This window comes from Manduca sexta, chromosome 25 (assembly GCF_014839805.1).
Source record: "Manduca sexta isolate Smith_Timp_Sample1 chromosome 25, JHU_Msex_v1.0, whole genome shotgun sequence".
In the NCBI taxonomy this organism is placed as follows: domain Eukaryota; kingdom Metazoa; phylum Arthropoda; class Insecta; order Lepidoptera; family Sphingidae; genus Manduca; species Manduca sexta.
In genome coordinates, this window is record NC_051139.1 from 3,894,042 (window position 1) to 3,908,586 (window position 14,545).

Below are 14,545 nucleotides of genomic sequence, written 5' to 3' on the forward strand. Positions count from 1 at the left end.
CTCCGGGCTGATACTGAGCAAAAAAAACCAAATAACCTAATCTAAATATTCTAAACAAATATTAAAATTTTAAACCTAATCTAAATTTATCGAAATATTCGTCTCCTATAAATAGGAATTCAATACAATTCCATGGGCGAAGCGAAAAAATTTAAGGTCCTCAGCGGTGCAGCTATTTTGATAGAAATAGTTTGGGTGAACTGCACCTACCCGGCCAATATTAGCAATCCTTCCACCCTCACCTACCGCCTCGCACCACCCCGCGCCGCCTTTTTCGCTCAAAAATACGGAAATTGAATTGAAGATTAAAATATTCTTTGCATTCTCTTCTTGATAATACGATATCTCTTTATTTGCAAGAGAAATATCAAATTTTACTTTGATAGCGTATTTATCAAAGACCATTCAAAATTCACTATGTGATATTTATACACACATGTTATTATAAATTGTATTCATATTCTGATTTATATTTTTTATATGTCCTATAGGAATATATTTATGCTAGTATCAGATCAGACACGGTAATTTTACATATTGTATTTTTTTTTTTGCTTGAATGAAGAGACGAGCTTGCCATTCGCCTGGTGGTAAGCGATACGACCGCCCATAAACAATAGAAACATGCAACATCTTGAATTACAAAGTATTGTTTGGTATATCACTGCGCTGGCCGCTGGCATTTATTCAAATTATTCAAATCCAGGTTTACACTTAGACTCGAGTTCTTAAATCATGCGCGCCACTCCGCACACAACCACAAGCTGTCAATATTGACCATACTAAAGTCAGTTTGAATGGATTGCAGTTCAATTCAGTTGAACACAGTGAATGTTTGGAACGCCAAATTTAGTACGTAGTACATATATGCCTAGCTCCTACTATTTATATTTAATCGATTTTAGTACAATTGTGGTTTGTTCCCATTATATCGGTATATTTGACCACAGACCACTCACGACCGATTAGTTAGTTGGATAATCATTAAGATATGTTGATTAATAATTAACGTAATCACCTTAATGGGTGAATAGATTTGCTAAATTAGACCGCTAGATAAATATGTATTATTATTGAATATTGTATTATGTACAATCAGGCACAATAGTACAAAAATAGCGGAGTGAATTCAACACGTTGACTTTAATCAAAACTGTTTTGTATTTTTAGTTTATTTCAGTAAAGAAGTAAGTTATCCCCGAAGAGGTAGACATAGGCAGCAGATGCACCCACTTATCGCCTAGCGTATTCCATCCCATGATGTGATAGGAAAACTCACCATATCGGGCATAAATTCCAGACTCCGGTCTGATACTAAGTAGAAAAGTCCGATATCACCTTGCCCGACACAAAGATCGAACCCAAAACATTAACGCAGTCGTACCGCAATACACTACTGAGACAGTCTTCCATACTCATTGACATACATTACCACAATCCCTCAGACACATTTATCTATTCTAAACAGATCCTCATTAACGTATCCTTTATTTAAGAATGAAAAAGAGGGCACATTAACACACAGACATAATTAAAGTAGGGTCTACACTCCAAATAATACGAAAGAGTAATAAAGGCCGCTCGCAATTTCATAGAAACTGATTTGCATGCCAATGGGCGAGCCTAAAACAACCGGGAATATTAATGTGGAAAAAATATTTGGAAATGAGGTGCCGCGGACTCGCAATGAAGTGAAGATGAACGTTGGTTGGACGGTGTTTGAATTCAGAGATTATAGCCATGATGTAGTTCGACAATCGTTATCGCTAATAAAAATCACAAAAAAATATAGAAATGATATATGCTATCGATAAGTGAATCGCATTCGTTATTTTTATAGCGTTGGCCTAAACGATTGAAGATTGGAGTCTACGGCCCCAATTGTAGACTGAATTTATTTTTAAACAAAATTAAATTCTTAAGGAGAAGAAATTTATTGTAAACAAATATATTTAGGCATTAATTTAAAGGGTAAAAAAATCCGAAGAGTTTGGGACCTGTCCAATTCAAGTCCGCTGTACTCAAATAGAATAAATAGCATGGTAGTAAAGAAGCGTATTGGATATATCTCTGTAAAGAGATTTCAGAGATTAGAGCCCTGAATTGAATCTACTACTGGTAGACAGTTAACAACTTACTCTATCCATGTCAACCGGGCTTTAAGTTGGTGATTTATTGGTGATAGAAATAATATAAAAATCTTGAAAATATAATTGCTTCCACTATTGTTGTCCACTCAATCTATCTAACTATAAAACATGCTGCTCAGGTTATGAGTGACGATAGCTTAATTAGGTGTATAAAGGACTGCCGAGACCAAATTCGCAGTCCGGAGGTTCAAATCCCAAGCACACACCCCCCACTTTTCTACTATGTGTGTATTCTTTGTATGTTATCGCTTGCTTTAACGTTGAAGGAAATCATCGTGAGGAAACCTGCGCACCTGAGAAATTCTCTATAGAAATTTTGAGGGTGTGTGAAGTCTACCAATCGGTACAAGGCTAGCGTGGTAGACTAAGGCCTAATCTCTCTTAGTAGTAGAGGAGACCCGTTCCCACCGGTGGAACAGTATATAATATAAGGCTGATATTATTATATTATTTACAGGTCTCATGGATACGGCACCGCGACCTGCACATCCTCACCGTAGGCGGGTATACGTACACGTCCGACCAGCGGTTCCAGGCGACGCACTCGCCGCACACGGACGACTGGACGCTGCATATCAAATGGGCGCAGCAGCGAGACGCAGGCGTGTACGAGTGCCAGGTATCCACTCAGCCGGTGCGATCGTTCTTCGTCACGCTGCACGTTGTTGGTGAGTCTATGTATTACATTTGAGTATAAAATCAAAGACAGCAATCTGGCGGATGAGTCTATGTATTAAATTTAAGTTTAAAATCAAAGACAGCAATGTGACGTATTTTTAGAGATGGAATTTTTCTTATATGTTGTTGCTGTGTACTGTGTAGTCGTTTATGTTGTTTAATATCTGATGGGTATTTCTTTTGATATAAATATAGTAAATACATAATACGTCATCTAAAATTTATCTAAATGCTGATGGCTGACTTTGATTTTATGACACTCATTTGGCCTGATTTATAGTTTTTTTTCAAGTTTAAGTAAAAATAAGACTTACTGCAATAAAAGCATCGTAATTTAGGTTAAAGTAACAATAAATGTGACTATCCGTGCAGAATCTGACTAAGGCTTTAATGTACAATATGAATGATAAGATGCCTTAATTTACGGCTAAAAGACGTCTCCGAATCTGACTCTTTTTAAACATATGCGTATTATCCAATACCGAATATCTATTTAATCCAAAAGTATATATAATTCCACGTTTATAACCAACATTGTTATTCAAACAGAATAGCGTATATCAAAATACTCACAATTTTTTATGAGTGCGGAATATCCCGATACTAACATACAAGCGGAATACAATTCACCGCGTGCCATGCGGCATACCGCGCTGGGGTGTCTTTATAGAAATATATCAAACGTTCGCCAACAAACGGCAGTATTTGCGCTGGCCACAACTGGCGAGAGCGGACACGCCGCGATAATGCGCCGACCGCGCGGGACTATTGTCACGGAACATTTTAACATATTTATTGGAGCGAATGCGCGTGCTTTGAATTAATCGGAATGGCGCGAGGGACCCGCGGCTATTTTGTTGTAAATTCAGAGATAAAGCGTGGCTAGGTACTAGCCAGTGCTGCCGCCCGCGCCGCTGTCGCCGCACCATTGCCTCTGATTTACTGTTTAATGTAGCCGTTTAACTCGCAGCTACATTTGTACCGGGCATTGCGTTATTTACTAAATTATGTGACAAACGCAATAATATATGGCGTAAAGGAAATTTCATTAGGCTCCACGGCGACCGCGCCGAATAGCTGTTAAACGGATTTCACAAAATTTCCACGTACACTATTATGGAATATTCACGGACGAATAGAATTAGTAACTATGGATGTGTTGATTAATTTATATTCATATATGATATGTCGCCGCAGCATTGGTGAATTTCCGGAGCGATAGTGGCGCCATCTATTATTACATCGAGGAAGTATTAGAAAAGGAGGGAGGTCGACTGTTGCCAATATAAGGACCGGCCGAACGACGAGAGCTCAGTCTTGTACGAGTGTTGGTTGAGTCTGGTTGAGTCATGTACGACTCTAGTAGTAGTCTTCAGTAGTCTTGTTTGGACGCTCGAACCGAGCACATTGTGTATTCCGCTAGTGTTACTATGCAGTAAATTGTTATTGAAGTAAATAAGTGTTTCAATAACTGTCTGAATAAATATAGACCGGTGATACTTTACCGGTCATGTAAAAAAATAACCAAGTAAACAGTTTCACTCCGACAGATATATGAATATAAAATTCTAGAACTACTTGAAAACAATCATTAGTTTTGACGTAATTTCCCTGAAATGAAACTAGTGACCCGAATTCCAAATATACAAAAAAAATAATGATGCGTGAATTTTAAAACACCTTCTAAACACAAAATAAATACGAGTTAAACATAACCAAAACTCTTTGACACACTATATTTCAATCGCATTGACGTAAGTAATGTTTAAAATATCACGAACTAACGGAGCGGGGTAAATGAAATTCTAAATCACTTTGACACGGAACCTTTTAGTGCTGACCCAACTTGGTAAACTGTGGATATTTTGGGGTTACAAATTGTCGGCCGTTGTGTGGACAAGCACTTAGCATAACAAAGTAACACGTAAGATTCCTCTCGGTCAGAGTCCCGTTTGGTGTACATTTGTCGGTCGGTGGGGGCGCGCGGGCAGCTGGCGCGGTGCCAGCGCGCAATCCATCCCGTCCACTACGATACTATCGCACCGTGAAAAATACATGCCTCGGTTTGTTCGCAGTGACTGAAGTCATTATTTTACCCAGTAGGCATTGCACTGACGGAATTACAACGCTTTAAATATTATAAAATGTATTCAAATGTGTGTTATACCGCGTGTAATATTAACAAAGCGCAATTGCATCAATAAAATAACTCATGTATACGGCATTTAACGGCCAACGCGTTAAATGTATTGTTCTGTCTGAATAATTAATGTTAAGCTGGAATTAGTTAAACGCAAACATTTTCCGTACCTTTTTGTCCCCAACATCTAATGAGTTCTTAATTAACAGAAAAACATAGTGTTTTTATAGCTACATCGTAATTACAATTATCTTTTAATACGACGCGCCCCTAATACTATTAATGACAGCTACGCTTTGAACTATATTTGAATGCCTGTCAAATACATATCATGTGAAATTAATGAGGCATCGTATAGTCGAACTTGGGCATTGACTTTTAAATGAGTTTAGACTTGTTGGAAGGGATAGGCAGACGTGCAATCACTCACTTTTCGCCATGTGTGTTACGTTAGATAATGTGAAAAAGGAAGAGCCTATCGCCATATACACGTATTTCAGACTGCCAGCCTGATACTGAATATAAGAACCTAACATCACTTTGCCCGACCCGGGAATCGAACCCGAAACCTCAGCACTACAGTCGTACCGTGATACAACTACGCCACCGCGGCAGTCATACTTATTCTCTGTAGTACAAAACTACTACACGTGAATTAAATAACCACTTACGCTAACGGTGGTAAATTAGCCATCCTCTCTCCACCGTCTCTCCGCACCCCGCTTTCCGCTCTCAGCACTTTAATTATCCTTTAATTACCTGCTAAGAGGGGTATATTTTAAACAAACCTCTACATGTGATTTATAAATACAAGGCTTAGTTCAAGACCTAATTTATTGCGTGAAATATAGTCTGAAGTAATGAGAAATTCTTTACTTACGACTAGCGATCTGCGACGTAAAATTTATGTTAATTCCAGAAAAAGTTTGTGAATCGAAATGAACGTAATGTGGTGGGTAAGCTATCATTGTTAAGTTTCAAGAAAATTTATTCAATACTTAATGTTTGATACGTGCAAAGAGAGATAAATTTAGTACGACTAGAAAACTCGCAAGTCGTTGAAATGTTCATGAAGACTATTATTAAATTAAGAGCTCTATAATGTATTTTAATATGTACGAGTTTAACGATTTTGCTATTAGTGCTATAGTAAATACTTTAAAAAGAAGCTCTTTTGTGAAATCAGCAATAAAATTGGTGAAAAAATGGGACAGCAATTCAAATTTCAAATATTGCAATATGTAAAAATGGGCGCGGAGTGGGATACACGTTTCATCTCTCTTTCACAAACATCGCAATTCCCTATGACATCACAAAGATATAATTGCGTCTCTTTTTCGTTTTTTGACATTTAGCCCTTCCATCGGCTTTAAAACGTTTATATCTTGTCGCTTCTTAATCGGATTTAGATCGTACTTTCTATATAGATTATAAATGTTGTAAATTTTATCTCTGTTTCATATTTTGTCATCTAGCACTGCCATTGGCTTTCAAACCTTTATCTTTTGGCTTTTAAATCCGATTTTAATCGTGCTTTCTGATAGATTTGAAATATTTAAAATGTAATAATAAACTCATAAAATATTATTTATATTATAGCTTAGTATAGCTTTGTGGTTTTAGGGTTATTGTGTATTTTGATAGTGGTGCGGATACAAAATATGGAGAAAATAACTTTTAATATTCTTCTTCGTCTTTCTAGTTAAAGGTTTTTAAAGTTTGTTGAGAGAAAATTCACCGTTTAATTTAACATTTGTGCGGCCGATGCTGCTCTGCAAATGATTTCGCAGAGTGAACAAATGTGGGGAATCAGCGCTATCCATTAATATTCATATTTTGAATAACCTTCAGATAAACAAATATGATAAAAAGCTATTAACAGATATGATAAAAATTACTCGTCTACTTCGATAACTGCCTCGGCGTGTTTTATTACGCATGCGGTATGCTAAAGTACTGAAGTCTCGAGTTCGAATCCCAGGTCGGGCAAAGTAATTGAAATTATATCCGGCAAATGGCCCGCATTATATGGGACTTAATATAGCTGGTTAAATACGGATGTGTTACATATTTGCTTACCTTTGTAACGGAAAATAGGCGTTATAATATTTATGTATAACAAACAATAAAAATACAACTCTTACATTCCCCTTGTCCCTACTTCAGCGATAATCAAATTGAAATTAATTAAAAATTTAGGTAATATTCCAAACAAAAAAATTAACACACCTACGGCTAAAGAATTATAAAACAAACTGATTCTGAGAGTGACTGCCTCTGTGACGTAGTTGTAATGCGTACGCGGTACTAACACGACTACCGCGCTGAGGTCCTGGGTTCGGTCGCAGCTCGGAGTCAGGAAGTTAAGGGTGTGATACCCCGTGCTTCGCAAAGCACGTCAAACCGTTGGTCCTGGGCCTGATCTCTCACCGATTCTGTCAATGGACTATGAGAGTGAAGGCACAGAGAGTGCACCTGTGTATTGCGCACACACTTATGCACTATCTCTTGCATACTTAGCTAATCTCCGTTAAAATTAGCCACAATGGCCGATATTCGGTTAGGAAAGAATCAATCACATAAAATATCCTCTGTATTTTTTGTCATTCATTATAATTAAGATATTATACTCTCAACAGATTGCGACGAGATCTACCAGCGAATGTTCTCCGACCAAGGTGTGTTGTTTGATGACGCGTGTCGTGTGGTTCAGGCGATCCTGTTGCTTGCATAACCAATTTGCATCTAACTAACGTAAATAGTTCGCGTGTGTGAGTTATAATGCTTAAGAATAATCAATTGTTACCATTTGAGAGGTACACTCAATATTATTTATTTATTTATTTAAATCCTTTGAATACTAAAGTGATACATCTGATAGACTTATCTTAAGGCCAATAACGGATTTACATTTTGTTTGTTTAAATAATTGGCAAGCAAAAATCAGATAGTATTTTTAGAGTATATTTTAGTATTTTATTTTAATTATATAGAAGTATTTCTATTTAACACGTTAACAAAAACATTGCTGGTATAATTTAGTAGAAATAAAATATAATACGTACTAACTAACCAACATGTTGGAGGTAGGATATATATTTATATCCGCCCGAATAGCGATCACCATACACCAGGTTAAACCTGCCATATTGGCTCACGTAAGTGTGTCGTGTTCCGGGATCAGTCTGTGTATATCCAGTTCCAATAGGCCGGCATAATTGTGTCGACTGTGTAGGGATAATCATCTCTCGTCAGTCAACATTCTATTGGACCCCACTCCACTTAGCACTCTACTTATTAGGTAAGTATGCATGTTAAAATGGGATAACTTTGCCGCGCTCGTGTTAAAAACATTACCTATACTTCAAAGTATATAAAAGTCTACTTTATTTTGTTCAAAGATTCTATTTACATTACTCCATATTTGCATAACTATTATTATTCAAGATAATATTTATAACAATTTATTTTGATAAAATATAATCAGCCTGGAACGTGAATCACCGAATATTCGACTACAGACACACACGATTGTAAGCAAATAAAATATGTGCATTAACATAAAGTAACATAAGCGTAGACTAAAGCCAACAGATGTGCGGTTTTTAAAGTACTTTGTCAGACCTAAACACAAAGTAAACTTAGCTTACGCCGCAACAATTACAGCGACCAACACCGAAAGGATCTTAAGGCAAAAATTTAATTAAAACTTGAGAATCTGTTTCTCGCATTTTCTGTACACGTATGTCCATGTGATGTGATGTATATCTTCATTAATGGCCGAAAAATCCACGCGGGCTTTACACGTTACATAGTGTGTTCTGCTGGTGCCGCTATGCTCTATCCCTAAAAGATGTTTACGTTCATTTTTTGTAGTACTTATTGTAGTTGGTCATGGTATTGCAGCCTATTCGGTGTAAACTGAATTTTGTGACTTAACACCTTTGAAATAAAACTATTTGCGGTTTTTATATTATAATTTTCTCCCGACGTTTCGTACTTTGCAGCCTTTGTGGTCTCGGGGCGGACAGAGATGTTGATCCGAAGTCAGTTACAATATCTACTTACATTTTACAATTATTTAAAATTTTGCTGTTACTAACGTTCAAATCCCAAGGGCACAAACCTCTGACTTTTCTAAAAAATCATGTATGTATTCTTTGTGAATTTATCGTTCGCTTTAACGGTGAAGGAACACATCGTGAGGAAACCTGCACATCCGAGAAGTTCTCTATAGGAATTTCGAAGGTGTGTGAAGTCTACCAATCCGCACTAGGCCAGCGTGGTGGACTAAGGCCTAATCCCTCTCAGTAGTAGAGGAGGCCCGTGCTCAGCAGTGGGCAAGTATATAATACAGGGCTGATATTATTATACTAACGTCATTCGAAAATTATAATATAAATACCGTGTTAAATTCCGCAAAATAGTTTTACGATAAAATATCATACGAAAATATTTTAAAAACCTTTGTCTCCGAAGACGTAAGCATACAGTATCTATTTTTGCTTATTCCATCCCGTTATGTGATAGATGCGAACTTATCGCTGTATCAGCAAATTCTAGGCTCAAGGCGTGATACCCTAACAAATATTATACGCTATAATAAATTTAATACCTTATAATAAATTACATAAGGTTTTGTTTTATCTTGTTATGTAATGAACGCTGTTTACAGCAGTCGCAATGAACGTGGAAATATAAAGCATTTTAAATTCAGAGACAATCTGATTAATAAATATGGTAGTTTACCTTTATACGACACTGCATAGCGGCTCGTGTAAATCTTGTTAAATTTGTATATGCTCTAAGGCTGGATTTAATATTATAAAATTTGTCGTACGAAAAGGAGTGCTATCGATACATAGTTTTTTTTTATCTTTATTTAATGTAGAAGCTTAGAGCTTTTAATCTGCAAGCTGGCATACTCATCGCATACTAATACTAATTTAACAGAAAAGGAAAAGTTATATGTCCTTTTTAGCTTAAATTGGTTTATATTTTTAGATAGATAGATAGGTTTTTTAAATCAAATATATCAATATCGTAAAATTCTTTTGAATTTGACTGATAATAAAATAACCCCAACGATAATTTAAATAAATTTATTTGAGTAGGCTAGGGCTAAATGACACGTTTGTCAATATTTAACAGAATCTCAGTTGTAATTGCTAATATATCATTTATAATCATCTACTTTTATTTAAGGATAATAACTCTAAACACTTATTATATTTTACCATAGCATCGACCTACGCTACTAATTAATGTTTTGTACTGTAAAACTTTTCTATATTTATATACGTGTGTTTAGAAATATTTCGTGTGGTTTTGCTAACAGTTTTATAGTGTTTGTGTGTTTTACTAAAATACGTCATGTTAAAAATATGAAAGTCGCAATAAAGTAGCCTTGAATATATCTATAGTATTTTACACCATCTCCCAGTAATTAAAATGAAACAATATTTAAACAAAATTAACCATTTTTGTGACTTTCGGTAGCAGATATTCAAACTAAAATACGGTATATTGTGAACGCAATATATGGTGGTGTGGATGTTTGTCCGAAGTATTTTCAAAAACGCCTGAATGGATTTGGATAAAATTAGCCATACGAATAGACCATGTCCTGGATTACAACATAGGCTACCTTTATTCCCGGTAATTTGCTCCTATGGGAAATATGGGAATTTTAAGCAGAATCTTAAAACAGATGGCGCTAGCGTCATACAGATGACGTTTTTTCGGGCTATTATAGCAAAAAAAAAGGGTTTTCACACAAAGCCACGAGCTACGTCTAGTATATTAATACGAACAACAGTGTTGTACCTTTTCAAACTGTGGCTAGTGATATTACTGTTTGAATTACTATACATTAACAAAAAATAATATTTAATATCACTTTTTCGAATCGAAAAAACGAATACGTTTATTTATCCTTGTAAATATTTCCCAGGCGGCTCATTAAAATAATTTTTCTTCCCACGCCTGGCCCAATTTACTATTTTCGGAAAACTTCAGGCGTAAATGAATTACCCGGGATCAGTTTATGTATAATTGTTGGTTTAGTAATAATGAGTGCTGCGTTGTTTTTCTCAAGGTTGACGTAAAGAATCATTGTCGGGAAGCTGCGCCGGATCCCTCGGGAACACTTAAGTAATCGCCCTTTTACTTAGCTCCGAGTTTGGTGCAGGTATTGAGCGTACGCGATAAAAGAACAGAAATATTTTATAATGTAACTGGTATTCTATTACGGTGCGTAGGCGGATAGGCGATATTTTGTCTTTATTTTTATCATTATTTTTTTATTAAATTATAAATAATTTACATATGAGTGTACAAGGACGTAAAGCAGGAACACTGTGCGTTAATATTTAAAAATATGTATAAAGTTACGTTGTTCTAGTCATGGACAGAAATGAAGCTTTTAACAAAATGATCAATACTCATCATTTAATTGAGAATATTTTTTATATCAATTTAATTCCGTTTTTTTTGTCTTTTATTTACATATTTCTTCAAATATGCACAGCTTATTCTTCTAACTGATGCAATCATCAACTCCGTGAGTTTTTCCATGACATATCATCGACAGTTAAAACATTCTTTCATTCAACAGTTCTAAACAACTCGCCATTAACTTGTGTCACGTTCCCATTTGATTAATATTAATGTTGTTGAACCCGGCAACAATCCGGAGGGTCGCACGTCCTCTCCCTCACCACTCATAGCCCATCTCTTATTTACGCATTATCGATACCTCCCTTTGAGGACGCTTCTTCCACGTTAACATTCCTCGCGAGTCCGGATCCCCAAGGATAACATTTATAATATGTTTTCATAATTCCGAATGTTTTCTGTTGTCTTAGTAACAATATTTTCCACTGAGCATATCCCACCGCTGGGCAATAATGTCCCCTATGGTTATTTATTATTAATTACCAATGGCCTATTACCAAAAGCCGTTTTTAATAAACGATCTCAAGCTTAATCTTCAATCCGAGTCCGAGAATGAACCAATCAAAATAACCGCCGTTTTCAATAAACGATGCGAATCGCAATATTTGATCGATCTTAAAAATAGACCAATTAGAACAAAGTCTTTTCGACATGCTTACAAATGAGTTATTTTGATAGGTTCATTCTCGGAATCGGATTGAAGATTGAGATCGTTTATTGCAAACGGACGTTAGACACTTGTAAGCATGTTATTTTTTTTTTGTTTTGAGTGATTACTCATTTGTAACCATGTCAAAAAATCTTTGTGCCGATTGATCCATTTTTAGATAGAAAAAAGCGATTGGAATTGTTTATACAAAATGGTGGTATGTCACAGCTATAGATAACACTATAGAAAAATATGTCTAAGTATGTGCAGCGTGCACTCGCCAGCTCAAGTATTTGTCGCTAAATCGAATATCGCGAATAATCTGTTTACGCAAACATCGCTCGCAAACTCTTCTGAATTTTGTGTTCGGATTCCGCGGTTGTTTCGTCACTTTACACTGGGATTTTGTTACGCGTTTCCCGAATTACGTACATTGTTTATTTGTAACATGTGATAAATTAAATTATGTGAATAAAAGGATTTTTACCTTGTAAATGGGCATTAAATTTTGTTCATAGAAAAGATCGATCGAGATAGAAGCGCAGAATACTAATGACAAAATTTGTATGAAGACAGCTTACATGTATTTATCGTATAGTCAATGTGATCTCTAAAAGACCAACAAATTCTTTCTCTTGCTTGAATAAGCATGAATATGCTTCCAGGCCTAGGGCGTATTCCTACTCTCCAGAGAATGTTCATAGTGACGTCATTTATCATCAGTTACCCCTTACTAGATTACTGTTAAAAAAAATCTCGTAATTTGTTAGGTTATAGGTTCAATTTCCAGATTGGGCAATTAAAAAAATTGTGTATGTTTTTATGGAAAAATCAACTAGAGGTACGAGCAAACCAGGTATTGGAACAGGTGTTCTGTAACAATATTCTAGTAACAATACGTTAGTGGGCATCGGAACGTTTCGTCAGCTGTGCCGCCTGTCCCTACCACAACGCGCGGCATTACAGCCTTTATTCCAAACACCATAAAGGCGCTAATCGCCTGTACTAAAGCTAATTTTGATCAAACTGCGTAAGTTTAATGGTTGTGAAGTTGACGTGTTCTAGTTGCGTATTAGTTTGTTTAATGAGAGGGCGAGGTGGGGAGAGGGTGTCTGATACACGTCCTCACGCACGTGAGACCTGTTGTGGGTAATGAAATGTTATGTGATCACCTCTCTGAATATTAAAGTTTTGGGCGCACTCGGTGCCGTGGATTTTATTATTTAATAGGCGTTGCTCGTGACGCCACGCGCGTGGAAGAATGCCATCCAAGTTGCCTTCTTAATCCAAAACTTTCTGTAAAATTTCATCCAAATGCATTCAGCGATTTCTGCGGTTGCTTGTAACAAACATTCAAATATCTGTACAAAGGTAGGAAGAAGGATTTAACTCGCGTCGCCGTTTGTAAAAACTAGCCTACAATAGTAAAGGAGGTATTATACCTTCTCATAGTAAAAAAATATCTGACTTGGAGCAGTAATTTCAGAGACTACCAAACTAATTTGTTGGTGATAAGATATATTTTATATCCGCCCGGATAGCGACCACCGTACTCAAGGTGCTAAAACCCGCCATAGTGGCCCACGTAAGTGTGTCGCGTTCCGGAATCAGCCTGTGTATATCCGGTTCCAACAGGCCGGCATAATTATGTCGACTGCCTGATCATCTCTAAAAAAAAACTAAAGCTGCAAACAAACTTAACATCTAAAACAAATATATAAGAAAGTTAGCAGGCAATATAAAATTAATATAGGACAGATACTTGACAAACAAAGAAAAAATCCACCTTACAATGAACCTTTTAGACCCACTACTATTATAATAGACGTTATGCTAGATAAAGGTCAAATTGTTCGCTCGAAATATTAAAGTATTCTTACGTTACGATTTAGTTGGGATTGCTGATTTCAGACGATTTTATGCATGGATTCCTTTCGAGTACAATCAACGTAGATAAATTGATATTGCGGGTAAAAACGTATTAAAGCCGATAAAATCAGGTTTAATGTGGGAAATGTACGTAAAATGAGAGGAAGTTATAAACGCTGACATTTTAATTTCACGTAGCGCAGTGGAAAAACAAAGAAATTATAATACGGCTAGGTTCAAACATTTTAAATTGACCAGGTGCTTTGTGTTTCGAAATTTGAATCTCTTCTTATATGGGATATTCATATACAGACTATGAAGCCTTTAAAGTTGAAATTGTTACACGATCTTTCATATATCCGGATTGGGGTAAGTGGACCAACCAATATTAAGATTGCACACAACGCTCACATAATCCTTTTCCATTGGTTTATTTTTCTGATTAACCTAAAGATATTGATCAAGATCGTTTAGCTATTTTGTTAGTGTTATCCTTAGGTTTTATCCTTTTTAACTGTAAACTTTTCATACCTTAAGTATGACTTATACCAAAAATATACGTATAAATAAGTTGTATATAAATATACATAAAGTAGATCGACA

At 36.0% G+C, this 14,545-nt stretch overlaps 1 protein-coding gene across 1 annotated transcript in view; it reads left to right on the plus strand.

The window, feature by feature from the left end:
• Window positions 1-1,613: 1,613 nt before the first annotated feature.
• Window positions 1,614-14,545, plus strand: part of LOC115450558 (zwei Ig domain protein zig-8) — a 77,112-nt gene continuing 64,180 nt past the window's right edge. The window contains exons 1-2 of the mRNA XM_037442765.1: window positions 1,614-1,703; window positions 2,608-2,818. Coding sequence (XP_037298662.1) covers window positions 1,614-1,703; window positions 2,608-2,818 — 301 coding nt within the window. The remainder of the gene's footprint in view (window positions 1,704-2,607; window positions 2,819-14,545) is intronic.